Raw genomic sequence first — 15,565 nt, forward strand, 5'->3', positions numbered from 1 at the left:
GTACATCAAAATTCTTTGAATCTAAAAGAAAAGGAAATTTTTCCTTCGCCATGGCTGTGAAAAGTTAGAAATTTCTTTGAACTGGCTCCTGAATGAAAATCACTCCCACTTGACACTTCTTCCTTTTCATTTGAAAACCATGCAAATGAACTGTAGAAAGGAGCCTTAATGCAAATGAATTCAGACTGAAACTTAATTTGCAAACGCACATCAGATAGAAGCCTTGAAAATGAACTTCAGATTTGCAGAAACCGAAAGCAAATGAACTCTAAAATGAAACTTTGCAAATGAACTTCAGATTGATTGAAACACACCCAGTTTTTTGCGACATGCAGAGAAAAGAAATTGAGAAAGCACAGCAACTATTGATCATAGCAAGAAGGATATAAAATCCTGCATTGTAAATCAAAATAACTGATATCCTTGTGGAATTACGCCATATGGCAGCACGGTTATGGAATATCAGAATGAACAGCAAAAGACTGCTGCGGGAAGACAAAATGATCCAATCTTCCAGGTAAGTTGGTCAATTGCTTCCTGCTTCAAAGAGTACGTCCATGCAACTTTACAAGATGACCAATCAGTAGCTCAAGGAAATGTAGTGTGATATGTCTGTCATTTGAATTGTAAAATTTATATAAGTTCATGCATTGTAGGATTGATGATATTTACCTTGGATTCAATAATTACTTATGTGCTTGCATACACACATATATATAATTATGCACAATAATTGAGTCAAATGCTTTAATACTGTAGATTGACAATTAAGCATTGAATCATTATTTTTTGAAAGATCTAGTCTCATAAACTGCAACGATGTTAAAGAGAGCATTTTGAAATCAAATTATAATTGCAACTGATTAGTTATGAACATTTTAATTTACCGTTATAAGTATCAATTTATTTCATAAAATGAAATAAGCGATAGATTTGTCCCTAAGAAGTTGTTGTCCTTTGATTTTTAATATTATAAAAATAAATTGAACAAATTTTATTAGGTAAAAAATAGTTCATTGAATGAAATTTTACTTCTGAGTATAAAATACAACGTTTTACTGCAGGATTTAGTAGTGCTCTTTGCAAAAAACTTAAAATTTTCAATTCAATTTCTCCATAGACTTCAACCCAATCTTCCTTGATTGATTACCATTTTGGTGATTATATATATATATAAATTTCTTGATATTATCCTTTTGGCAATTAATTTACAATGCCTCAAATATCATATAAGCAGGATTGCTTCATCTGAGGAACTTCTACTTTGGATAGGCTCCCTGCATGTGTGGACGATGATCCCACATTGTGGGTTCTTCCCTTCTCTTCCTTTCACTCTTTGGCCCCTTGGTCCACACAATTGACCTCTTTTGACCTTTGGTATGTTTGCTCAAAAAATATCCAAATTGTTATTTTAAACTTAAAATTCAATTATTTCCTTAATAATAATTCAATGATGAATTAATTCTTTTCACAGTCAAAATAAGGTACATATATACATAGACAATTTAAATAATGTTCTCATGGTAAACCACAAGTCTAATGACTGGCAATTTTTTAAAAAATCTATTCCAATCAATCTAAAATTATATCAACAAGCAAAAAAAATAAATATAACCGCTTTAGGATGTGATACTTATTTTGCATAAATGCCTTATTATAAACATTGAACATGTAAGTGCTGCCAAAATTATTTTGAAATTTGAAATGATTTTCAGCTCCTTAAATTACCTGCAACCTTTCCTTTCCACTACTGTATGAAAAAGGGGAGATAATTGGGAAATAAAGTGCCTAAATACCAAACCCTGTGGGATCGGATATAAAACATAAGACATAAAAGTATAGGATGATTATTAGGATTATGTGATTAACAATGAAATAAATCGGACAAAAATCAACATCAGCATGCAGAATTATGCATTGAAATATTATTGAAGATCATTACAGATATTCACGTAGATCCTTAATTTCTCTGACAGATTTTACATTATGACCAAAAATGAACAAGATTACAGTTTTCGGTTGAGAACTGAACAATTTCAAAAAAAGCCTGTTAACAGACAACACACAGTGAAGGAGGGCCGGTGATTTAAGCAATAGCTTGCCTGCATGGTCACATGAAACTTTTAATAAGCAGATCAATGTTGTTCTACCATCAAGATCCAAGTAAAATTCACATACAAGTACTTTAAAGCTAGGTAGCTAGTAAAAAGATTTTAAATCTATTAATACAACCGAAAATTTGTTGAAGGTTATTAAGAGACCTTATATAACCTAGAAATAATCAGGAAGAAATAAAATCTATCTGTTAAATAAACAACTGAATAACCCCCCCGCCCCCCGCAAAAACCATTAATTTCATATTTTTTCATCGCCTGTATAACATCCATCAACATCATCAGTGAAACAATAAAAGATTCATTTGCCAGCTTGCTACTGACATTTGTTGACTCATCCAACATAGTTGACCAATCTGTAGTTAGTCAAACACCAATAAGACTTGATATGAGAGATTGGATAAACACAGTTTTCCCATTACCATCATCTTTCAAACCATCTGACATATTGTCCCAACTCAAATCCTATTGATTTCAAATATCTAGATATTTGCCCTAACACCTTAGTACCAATGTGTGATTTTTTTTTTGGGGGGGGGTAGGGGTAGGGTGGGAGTGGTGTGTGTGTGTGGGGAAGTGGGGTAGGTTATTCTTACTATTTATATATAATAAATAACATCTGATTCATAAATTCATTTTTTGCCGGGCTCTGCTGAAAGCAGAGTCCTGGCTATAGGCAGGCCAATCGCCAATGTTACTATAAATAGCACAAATAAACAAAAAACCAAACAGCGTCAAGGTAAAGCTTCCGCTATACCAAATAGTTACACAAAGAGTCACGTTTTGTCAAAAGTGTTGGCATTTTGTTTCTTTTTTTAAATTTCGAATGAATTGTCTATCTTTTTTAGTGTTCTTATTAATAACGTGTTTTTAAAACATTACTATGCATTTTGGACACATACATTGCGCATGAATTTCCATGAACTACTTTGCTGCACGAAGAGGAAAAGGGGATTGAATATATAATGCTTGTTGCAAAATTCAAGGCAGCAACTGTTGAACATTTTAACTTCTACTAGACAGAAAAGCATGAGAGAGAGAGAGAGAGAGAGAGAGAGAGAGAGAGAGAGAGAGAGAGAGAGGGATTCAGTCTTTACTACACAATATGCATGAAGACACACCAAAAGAGCCTGGCTTTCAGTACTTCAGTACTTTGATTTAAAGAATCACTTGAGACCAAAAATATTTAACATGACTTAGAATTACTTTATCATATTTTAACATAAAATAATTATAATCACAATGAACTTATGATTGGGCTCCTTAGTATTAATACATGTTTGCACGTACATCTTATGCCCTAACTTCACATCTACAGCTATATATGTTAGATTGATTCATTTTATGTTGTTTTTTGTCCCATTTAAATTCTTTAAGGAGGCTGGATGCTCAACAAATCAACCATCAGATCTGCCTTAAACTATTTAGTGAAGAAAAATCCAAATACCTTAGCTTTAAAATTTGAACATTTTTCTATATTTTTATTCAAATCTCATTGTCTAAAAAGTAGAAAGTAAATGTATAAGCTTAAAAATGCCCACGGCCATCAAGCCCTCTTAATTTATCATGATGCCAGCGAATGTCTTAAAATTTAAACTTAGCTAATTGGCCCCTTACTGGGTCCTCGAACATGGAGGGGTTTCTTAAACTATGTCAACTCCAACGGTGATATTGAACTCATCTGATTGACTTATAATCTCTGTCTATGCCTTGAATGTACTTTCCATGAAAAGTTGATTCAAGACGTATATTTAGGTCTGCAGGTCTGTTCTGTTTTGGCATGATGGCATATGTACTTGGAATCTATCAGTAAGAATTCAAAAACCAAAAGGCCAACACAGGAAGACAGAAATTTAAAAATAAAAAACCATCAGCTATTATCAAACTTCAGTGAAATATTCATAATATCAATGACAGGTTAAAGTTGGTATATTGTTTTTAAAAGAACATCATGATCCCCCCCCCCCCCCAAAAAAAAAATCCAAGGAAGAGAATTCATTTAAAATGCAGATGATAATACAGTTAAACAAGCTTATAATGAAGTGCCAAGAACATGCTTAGATTTTTCTTCGTTATAAGTGAAATTCGTTATATCTGTCAACTTTACAACATGTGATAAAGTCACAAGGAATGAAATTCACTTTGCTGTAAGCATCATATCATTATATGCATGTATGCTTTAACCATGTTTTAATGTATATATGTATCTCTTCACACATTCCTTTATTTTATCCATTTCTCATCCTCGGCTATATTTACTGACATAATGTAGGTAGGTCATTCTCAGGTCTTGACTATTACCCTATAATTTATATCTTGTTAAAAGAAGGAAATTGATAAATGTACTTTCTGACCAGTATCTGACCTTTAAATGGGTGACATCAAATCATTAGTTACCACTGATAATTGCATGGAAGCTAGTTGTTTAATGATGCAATAATGTTCTCTTTTTTAAGCCATAACATACAGGTAAATACATACATGTATTTATAAAGCATCTAGCTATTAACTTGACATATGTGAAACTTATTTTAACTTCACACAATAATTTTATTGTAGGAATCATTTTAACAAATACAAATATCATAATGTCTAGACTAATTTAATATTTACATGCATTAGCATCAATCCTGAGAAAATATTTGGGGGAAAAGGCCAAAATTTGGTGAAAAGTTCATCTTTTAATAAAGAGGAAATGGTTTACAAAACAACTTTTAAATTCTTTATTACCTGTATTTGGAACTGCCAATCTGTTGATAATTCAGAGAATTTAAAGCTAATATTGCCATAATCTATATATCTAAATTTATCCTTACAAATGAAGGTAGAAAGAAATCAAATAGAACTATTCCTCTTACCGGTATATATGGCAAACAAACAAACCAGAGCAGAGCCTAGAGGTGTGCAACAACAGGCTTTTAAAAATGTTAAATACCCATCAACAATGCAAAATGTAGGTATGTAAACAAAATTAAAAGCCTCTATGGAAAAAATCAAAGCTATCGCACAGCCTTAATCAAATTGTCTATGCAAATCAAGTTCAATGCTTTGGTTGGTACACTTATATAACACTCAAAAAGGCCCAATATTCTGACAGCAAAAGCCTGCTGTCATTTCCCACACACTACAGAGGAGATCACTGATCGAGTATTTATGCCTGAACAGAAACCTGCGGGGATCTATCTTTGTAGTCTATCAGGAACGTCAAGTTAATTCTTTCACTCTCTGAACCTTTACTAGACGACTTACCGTACATAGACATCAAACTCTTTTCTACTAAATCTTAATTTGGATAATTATGATCAAGTCGAGAGAACATGGTATAGCACTTTTTCTTGGTGATTGCCTTCAAGATTGTGGAGTTCACTGTGCTGTAATTATAGAGAGATCATGGATAATTTAGAAGGAACCGATCAGCCTTACTGTAAAGGGTAAGAATTTTTACTGAGAAATCACATAATTGGCTGAATTCATCTTTTAGATAATACAAAAATCATTTCACTCGACTTCTCCTTACAATCAGTGTATACATGTCCAAAGGTTTAATTTACATGAAAGTGCAATCTACAGTCTTTCTTGATTTCAGAACAGCAAAACTAAAATTGAAATAATCGATTAGTGTCTTTTCAACAGAGAACTTTTGGTACAAAGCAATTGGCATGCCCAGTTGATAAGTAAAAGTACGGGTAGATATTTATTAAAATTACATCATGTACATGTATTTTCCTATTAGGCAACAATAAAGCATTACTTAATTTTCAAGTGTGTTAGTATGTTGGTGTTAACAAAAGCTAAATTGTAGTAAAGATATTTAAAATGTATAATCAGTAAAGGCATGTCACCTAAAATCATAAACTTAGCATACTTCTTCTGGATTGCAAATTCTTAGAATATAAATAATTAGTCCATTTTTTGTGATTTACAAAAAATGGTATTTTAAGCTAATTTTTCTATTTGACCATCATCATAGATTTATTTTTTTCTAACATGGCATTTTTGCTGACATAACATAACAAAATCTTGCAAACTTATCACATTTACTATCTCAAAAAAAGACAATATAAATATAATCACAAGAAAATTAACATACACTGTGTTCAAATAAATACATGTATTTTCAATTGTTGACTTGAAAAAAAAAAAGTTTTTAACTAGAATGAAGTGCCCTTAAATGTTTCAAAGACATTATTAAGATCATGAGTCAATCTAGATTGCAACTATACAACATTGAGATGGTGACCATCTCAAAGGGCCCCACTAAAATAATGGACAATAGGATGAAAAGCATTTCAGAGAATTTTGCTTTGACATTGACGTATAACTTAGAAATTTTCCAGCTGGCATGAAACTTTAAATTCAATCTCATTAACCCTTCAGGGTTTTTTTTAGGGCCTAAAAACAAGGGCCTGGGCCTTTCCATTTGGGAAAAATAGCGACATTTGGATGAAATTGGGAAAAATGTCATACCTTACATTTCTCTAAATAATTTCAAATAAGACATAACCGTATTGTTAGAAAAGTATGTGTTTTTACATTTTTACATCATCCAGTTTAATTTTTTTTCTGCAATACTTTGAATTGTGCGACATGGTTTACAGTTACAATATGGCGGCCCTTATCTGGAGCATGCGGTTTAGATTTTTCAAACCCCGATCCCGATTTACTTTTCACGAACTTCGAGACACGTTGTTTTATTCTTAGACGATATTTGCTTTTAACTTTTGGGAATTTTCTGTGATGAAATTGGGAAAAACACCTCCTTTTTACCGTTGGGAATGGGGCCGATTACAGGCCCCCTATGACCCCTAAAAAAAACCCTGCCCTTACATATGTGCATTTTTTGATATTTTCATTTATATAAAGATTACATTTATAAGGATATATAATTCTGCTATGACCTTCACATTTGACCTTGGAACTTGGTTCAAGGTAACTGCACACCCATTACTCAAAAGCTCTGTTAATGTGAAGTATAAGCCAAATAAGGCTCATTCAAAGTGGTGAATTTATATGCTCTGAAAAAAGAGGGTTTCCATGATCAAATATGACCTTGACCCTTGATCTACAAACTTCGTTCAAGGTCACTGTTCATCCTTTGACCATACGCATTCTGTGAGTGAAGTTTGAGCCAGATTGGACCAAAGGGAGAGAAAATATGCTCCGGACAAGGATTTTTCATATAATTCTGCTATGACCTTTAGCTTTAACCTAGAAACATGGTTCAAGATCACTGCACAACCTTTACCAAAAGGCACTCTGTGGGTGAAGTATGAGCCAGATTGGGCCAAGGGAAGAGAAGATATGCTCCAAACAAGAGATCTGTGATGGACAGATGGACTGATCACTATAGGGTGCCCACAGAGCGGGGCCCAAATATATGTAATATGTATATTTATAGCTTTTGCTGGGCCTATATGTTGGACAAGAAATAGCTAATTAACTATAATTCAGTGTAATTATTTACATAATATCCATAACAGGGAAAGAATTCTATTCTCTAAATTTTTGGAAACATAGAATTTATCTTCAAAATAAGACATCTGTAGCATAAAGATCTTTGAATAAAAATATTTTTGGGTTAATGACAGAATACTTTGAAATTCTTTTTTTAAAATGGTACACTTTGGAATCCTTGTATTTTACATTTAGCTCAATGGAAGTGGCTCAGCCTTTATAAGCTTTAATTGTATTTGCTTACAAGAATACAAAAAAAAAAAACTTTCCCAAAGTGCATTTCATTTAATTCTTGTCATCGAAAAAAGGAAATGGATAAAATGAAAGTTGAAACTAAGTGTATGTGTCATGGTCTGCTGGATTTTAATGCTAACAAGATTTCCTTCAGATGTAGCAGCATTTAAACTTTAAGGCCCCTGGACAGAGTGATTTCAAACAAATTTTTTTTCACACCCCAGAAAATAATTTACTACAGCTGCCTATATCGCCTAGTCTCTAAAAAGCTGATATTGTTCCATGGCTTACAAACGGATCAGCAAATCTTTTGGAAAGATTAATTAACTAGAGCATTGTTAATCCTGTTTAAATGTCTTATAATGCCGCAAGCATGCCTCGACCCAAGCATATGTTGGGTGAAACAATACTTGCATATTTCAGTGCAGTACAAACTTTACTAACTCGTAGACCATAGGAGTTTGAAGTCGTCTGAGGGCAAGTTTTCGGGTAAGTGGAAATCAAATTCGCAGCTCATCACTTCTTTCATGCCTCTCTTCAAATCTATCAATTACGCATCAAATCTCTTTAATGACTCCCAAATAATCTGATATAATTTAAAAGGACCTCATGCAGTCTGACCTCAAGACTTCGGAAAATGTCCCATTTTGTAGTGAAAGTGTACTATAATTAGATTCACTTTCAAACTGACAGTAAGGTTGTAGGATTGATTAAGAAAACTATGGTTTTTAAGTTAAAGTCCCAAAAAGTAAACACCCAAAAAAAATTACAGAGCATATTGTCTGATATAATTCGCCCATTAATTGATCAGCAAAGACGTCACACTACTATGCTCTAAGTCAATATCATTCCGCTGTTTGCTGGACATTTGCAAGTGTCATTGAACTGTAACTTAGAAACCAGGAATAATGAAATATTTCACACCATGGAAATAGTCAGAGTGCTGGACTATGAGAATGATCTCCAGAATTTTAAATCTAGGTATTATTTTGCTATATTTTGTCAATTTTTCAATGCCATTTTTGATTTTATAACATAAGTGAAAAATTTATAATTAATAAACTAAATGTAAATTTTGTATATAAAGAAAAAGGAACTTTGTGTATTATCAGCTGTATGATTTTTAGGAAAATGTAATAATTATAACTTAAGTTTTAACTATAATTATGTGAAATTTCTATAGACAGTATTATTTCTGAATACTGTGTATATACTAAGTAAGTAGGTACCAGGGTATGTAGTACATAAATGAAGGAGTATGTATGTAGATCAATATAGAGATAACATGAATCATTAAAACTATTAAGTTAAATACATACACAACTATTCATATCTATTTGTAATAGTATTTGATATTCCAATTAGTTCTAAGGGATAGAGAGTCTGCAATCGAGCTGACACTTTGACCCATAAACTATGAAGAGATGTTACGTGACTAATTAATGAAGCCCTAGCTTGCTTTTACAAAAGTTTAACATAATTCACATTGTACTTCTGTCTTCACACCTTGGAAAACAACGATTTATCTTCATGAAATAATCATTGATTTTCTGATTTGTTCTTAAAACAAACAAATAGGTGACATGCTGAGAAATTTAAAATGTCAGGAATCACAGACTTATCTGGGAGTTGGCCGTTATTCTGTTTATCTGGAGATCTCCAGGCAAATCGGTGTATTCGATCTACCCATTGTCAAGATTAAAGAATAAAGTCCCTGTTGTTACGATACAAGATTGGTTTTTTCCTTAGACTTTGACAATCTCTGAATGTTGTGTACATAGATGTACACTAGCACTTCGTTAATGGAAGTTGAATGCAATGAATTTTACGCAAGGGGATTTATGAATAATAGATTCATTTTTTACAGTGAGTGGATCGAGAGTTAAGCGCTACTCAGAATGAAATACAGAGACAAGATGTCATTTCTTTGATTGTCATGTTTGAGAATTCTAATTTGGAAACTTGTCTAAATTTTAATTTTTCAGACTCAAACCTTGGAGGATGTTGTATGTCTTATGCAAATATATACACTGCTAATATAAATATGTGGTGCCAAAATATTTGATAGATTGAGAACTTTAATGTAGTGGATTTAATATCTATAACCACCTCGAGCAATCCATGGGGGATAATGTATGTATTATTTCATTTAAGACTTGGCAGATCTAGAAAAGCATTGAGTTCTTGACAGTTGAATCTTATGTCTGGGACTTTATGCATGGTCCAAATGCAAAGATTTTGATTGAGTTCAAATCTGTAATCTCAATTAAAAATCTTCTACAGAATAAATTCATAGACTCAATTTTCTGAAATTTCACATTGCAGATATTATACCTAATGGTTTTTCTGCCTTAATTTTTTTCAACTTGATGTATTTATCAGTGAATGGAAAAAAAATTGATCTAAACAATTATTAAAGATGCATTCATACATGTACATGAACTCAAATAGGACTAATGACTTACTGTAATTAAATATAAAACTGCCAAATAAATTATCGTTGCAGAGATTTTCAAGATGAGGCAGTGAAAGGCATATCAGAGGCAGTGGATTTACGAGAAACCATGACAACACCTGCCCCAAGTAATGGCCGCCTCCCTCCATCAGCAGCATCATCGGATCAGCTGTCCATGGAGTTCGAGATTGCCACAGTGGATGATGACATACTTAACACTGTAGAAAAGCTGTTTAACTTTGGGAAATCTGGAGCAATCCCTTATGACACAATACAGGATATTCTAGGTAGAGGATTACTGTTCATCGTATTTATACTGGTCCCCATAGGAGCAAATTGTGCTCGATAATATCTATGGGTTTTATTAACTCTTAAAAATAAACTTGATTAAATGTAGCATATGGAGAATACATGATGAAAACAAATAATTGTCCCTAACCAAGAAATATTGTTAAATTGAATATTAATTCATCAATTCAAATACTGTGAAGTCATTGTTATTCGTTGGGGTCAATGTTCGTCACAGGGTAGCCAACATTTTCCTGGTTTTTGGGGACGTAATTTCGTTGTTAGAATGATTAGGAAAATTTCAATAAAGTATTAAACAAATGCTAGCTTGTTTATACATTTGTGGGGATGTAAATTTGTGGCCAAGGGTTACCAACGAAAACCACGAACATTGGTCCCCCATGAACAATAATGATTCCACAGTATGATTCCACTTCATTTTATATTTTTCCACGTTAGATAAATCCCAGGGTCACTCTATGACTTGGCCTCTGGTGTAGTTGTTTGATACCCTGTGGATATTTATTGTTCATGAGAGAGATAGATAGATAATCTCTATATCACTATTTCCTACAATTTTTAGATCTATATTTCTATAAATCTATACAGATCTATAAAAAAAATATAAATGAATTTTTAAAAAAAAAAAACCCAACAATATAAATAATCATATTAGACAAATAAATCATCTTTGAAGAAAAATGTTGTTTTTATATCTAATATCACTTTTACACAGGTTAAGAATAATTTATTACCGGTATCAAAAACTTCAATTAATCGGTACAAATAAGCTGGATAGAAGTCAAACCACATCTTCAATTCTAGTATGTAGGTAAAACCTCCAAAAATCATTTTAAATTTTCAGAAATGTAAGGTGTCTTACTTTATATGTAATTTTTAAGTTGTAAATGACATGAAAATCATGATAATCCATGTGTAGATCTTGGTAAGGTTGAATAAAAATAGCATCTCGGTCTTTATAATAGTTATGAATAATAGAAGTTACTAAAATAATCAGTCTATGAATCTATATAGATTCATGCAAGGCCTCAGATCAAAGTCGGTCGTGAAGGTAATTATTATGATGGAATGAACTGTGTGCAATCAATTCAGATTATAATCACAAATAGAAAACAGTACATCCAATGAAAAGACATGTTTGATTAACAAAATTGAACACCTGAGGCAATTCATAATGAATTGTATATCCAAATGGGCAAATGTATAATTAAAAAATTGGCAGCTTAATTTTATCTCCTTCAGGTTATTTAATTTATTAAAGTACTCCATATTCTGTTTAAATTTTTCTGATGTCAGCAGTTTGTAAATTCAAACTCAGAATGTCTTTATCATTTAAAATGATATAAAACATCAATATTTTTATACTGGTAAATACTGATGCATAAATTTTATCTTCATCCTTATCTAATTTCACTTACAATGTACCAGTAAGCAAAAGGATAGTATTATGAGGACTTCTTTGCCTTGAATTAGCCATTAATTTCTACATGCATACTAATAATCACTGCTATTGGGTTGTTTTTTTTCTCGGTTCCATTTACAGTAAAACACGGTTATAGCGAACACGCTTATATAAAGAATTGACGCTTACAGTGAAGTGATTTTCATTCCCGGTGACTATATTACATGTTGTAAACTTGATGGATATAACGAACAAGATATCTGTGAGCCAATGCTCACTAGTGATACCCCCGCTCTGATGTGAATATGCAAAATAAGCAAAGTCGACATTTAATAAAAAGCTGGCATCCGATTGGTACAGAAATATATCCCACAATATGGCATGCCTAAACAAATAGTGTGTGAAAATTTCAAGCATCTGCGATAAATAGCTGCTTGAAAAAAATTTGAGGAAAATTTGTGCTAAAATAAACAAAGTTCTCATTTAACAGGAAGTTAACATCCGATTGCTACAAAAATATATCCCACAATATGGCATGCCTTAACAAACACTGTGTAAAAATTTCAAGCTTCTGCAATAAACAGTTAAAGAGAATTCTTTGACAAAAATTTGTTTGAAAATTTTTGCTAAAATTAAACAAAGTCGTCATTTAACAGGAAGTTGAAGTCTGATTGGTACAAAAATATATCCCACGATATGGCATGCCTATACAAATACTGTGTAAAAATTTCAAGCATCTGCAATAAATATTTGCTGAGAATTCTTTGACGAAAATTTGTTTGAAATTTTTTTCTAAAAATAAACAAAGTCGTAATTTAACAGGAAGTTGACGTCTGATTGGTACAAAAATATATCCCACGATATGGCATGCCTATACAAATAGTGTGTAAAAATTTCGAGCATCTGCAATAAATAGTTGCTGAGAATTCTTTGACGAAAATTTGTTATAGCGGGGGTATAATTACGCTTTTAACGAAGCAAAATCGCCCGTCCCTGATGCTATGTTATAACCGTGTTTTACTGTACCTTTCAAGACTTCTATAAATCAACCTTACAGTAATGCACCCATACAAAGTCGGAAGACATGCACAACTATTTTGAACTAATCAGTGCCTTCATTACTTTGATTGTTTAAATTTTCAGGTAAAGCCATTCAAGCTGAGAGAAACCATTGGAAGGATCGGCTGAACAGTGCCATGCAGGAAATTGAGAGACAGCACAAAATTCTATTGGCAGAGCAGTCTTCTCTTCAAGATCTCTGTGGCATGATCGACGAAAGCAAGGCCACCAATGGTGGGAAACCTGTAGAGGAAATTCCTGAGGAAAACCTCACCACAGAACAACTTCTGCAAAATCTCAAATTCAAAATCGAGCACTTAAAACAGATCTCTAGTTATATGGACCAAAGCAAGGACCTTGGACCTATATCGGACAAGTTTCCGTCTAAAAAGAAGTACTCGGAAATGGATATTAAGTTCATGAAAAATGCAATAGCTAAAATTCATTTTGAGAAAGAGTCTTTGCAGAGTAAGTTATCTGAAAAAGAAAATGAAAACAAATGGCTTCAAAGGGAACTGAATGGAGTGAAAAATCAATTGTTCAAATTACAAGACATTGTCAAAGAGTACAATGAAGATCACCAAGGAGCACAGTTTCACCTTAACCAAGTCGAGGCTAGTCCGCGTCAAAGTCTCCGCCCCAGTGCTAAAGTTAAAAGAGAACGGACTTATATAGAGGGGGACCAGATGCAGTCTTACCCTTCACCACAAGAAGAGTCGGCACTGTGGAAATTACGGCTCCGATCTCAAATCTACTCGTCTCGAAAGGGAAACGTACGCACTGGGGTCACTCAATGTCTTCGATGTCAAAAACTGTTTAAGCCCTCGGACAATGGTCCAAAGGCCTGCCGGTTTCACAACAAGGGTCGGGAAATCAAAGAACAATATGATGAACATGGAAAACTGTTGAATGTTGTTTACAAATGGGCATGTTGTAAAAAGGGATTAGACACTGTTGGGTGCTCAACAGGATTTCACATTTGATGATGTGGGGGATCCTAAATCAAGCTGAGTCTTTACCTGCAAAACATAGCTGCCAATTGTAGTTGTCTGTGTATTATATTGTATACATTGTTGGTTAAATTTCTACAGCAGTTTTGATTTGAATTATGTATTTCTTGTTGCCAATAAAGGGAAAAAACTATTATTCAACTCTTAGAGCATCATTTATCATCATTTTAAGAAATTAATGTCAATTAGTTGTAAACTACCTATAACATGTTTATGTGTAGTTTTACATGTGCCAAACTTGTATTAAATAGGGCTTAAATCTTTTGCAATAGAGCTTTATTTAATTTTCAAAACCCAAAACTCTGTAACTTGACTTTTGCACCAAAACCTTTAAGATGTAAATTAAAAATACCTGTGAAAGTTACCTCTTGACAATGTGTTTCAATACACAATAAATTCATAATCTTGCCAACTGCATTGTACATAATACGGTTACCAATAAAAAAGATTATTATGCATGCTGCCTAAAACAATATTTTAATGTTCTTCTTAATTGATTAATTGCCATATAAAACCCTCCTTCATGCGCATTAAAGAAATCTTAAACTTGTGCTATAATTAAGGTATTAATATTTTCTTTTGTGTCAGAGAGAATAAAAATGCAGTACTAATTGCATGACATTGTAGATCCTGACTTTGTTGGAGACAAACTTTTTTTTTTTTTTTTTTTTTTTTTATATACCGGTATGTACTTTCCATATTTAAGATGATGTCTTCCCAAGAAAAAAGAAAAAGAAATTGCTTCATATGACACATTAAACTGGAGTGAAATAATATACTGTGTGTACATTGATGAAACAGACATAGCTCACGTCATCATTCATTTGCTTCACTTTGTCAATACATCTATACTGTCATATATATGCGTTTTCCACATTTTGAAATTTTCATGCAAAAAAAAGAACTATAGGTATTGACGTTTTTTTTTCCTTTCTTTTTTTTAATAAAAATAAACATATCAATTATGAATGCAATTCCCTATTCATGATTTTCACTGATAATTGAAAATAACAGAAAATTTTTTAGTGAAAAAACCCCACAATGTTAAGTTGGTATCTGCATGGTATTACTAAATGCTAAATTACAAAATTAACAATATAAAAAAATAGTCTAACATGATAATTGTTCATTGACGGTCAAACTACAGCTGGTACAAACATAGCTACAGTCATTTGAATTGTTAAATGTCTAATCCAAGCAATACATCGGTTAAGAGAAAAATCAAATAATAGATATCAGTAAGTAATTATTTCTTCCCGAACACATCAAATGAAGGTTATATTCTACAATAAAAAAAAATCTGTAATTGACATAGGCTAACCCCTCCCCTTTTTTATACCCCGTCCTATTCTAAAAAAAAACCCATTGCAGTATCTAAAACACAAACCTTTTAAATCTCATGGCCTTAGAGATTCTTCAATAAAATTGATGACTATAGGAAAATAGGGATTAATTTGGTTACAGACATTTATGCATGAAACTATTTAATTACAGCATATGTCTTTCATCTAAAGGATTACTATAATCT

At 32.5% G+C, this 15,565-nt stretch overlaps 2 protein-coding genes across 6 annotated transcripts in view; one reads left to right on the top strand and one right to left on the bottom strand.

Moving 5' to 3' along the window:
* The window catches only part of LOC128179495 (coiled-coil domain-containing protein 73-like), a 118,856-nt gene that overhangs the window by 25,502 nt on the left and 77,789 nt on the right, over positions 1 to 15,565 (bottom strand). The window lies entirely within an intron of this gene.
* LOC128179578 (uncharacterized) lies at positions 400 to 14,173 on the top strand. 5 transcript variants are annotated; one of them, XM_052847022.1, is made up of 3 exons: positions 400 to 517; positions 10,309 to 10,544; positions 13,112 to 14,173. In XM_052847022.1, exons 1-3 carry the CDS (start codon positions 441 to 443, stop codon positions 14,008 to 14,010), a joined length of 1,212 nt encoding a protein of 403 aa, XP_052702982.1. In that variant the 5' UTR covers positions 400 to 440; the 3' UTR covers positions 14,011 to 14,173. The 5 variants fall into 5 exon arrangements, with proteins under 5 accessions (XP_052702982.1, XP_052703001.1, XP_052703009.1 ...); XM_052847041.1 differs by lacking the exon at positions 400 to 517 and adding an exon at positions 5,223 to 5,545; XM_052847049.1 differs by lacking the exon at positions 400 to 517 and adding an exon at positions 8,001 to 8,291.

Source organism: Crassostrea angulata, chromosome 1, assembly GCF_025612915.1.
Source record: "Crassostrea angulata isolate pt1a10 chromosome 1, ASM2561291v2, whole genome shotgun sequence".
NCBI lineage: Eukaryota > Metazoa > Mollusca > Bivalvia > Ostreida > Ostreidae > Magallana > Magallana angulata.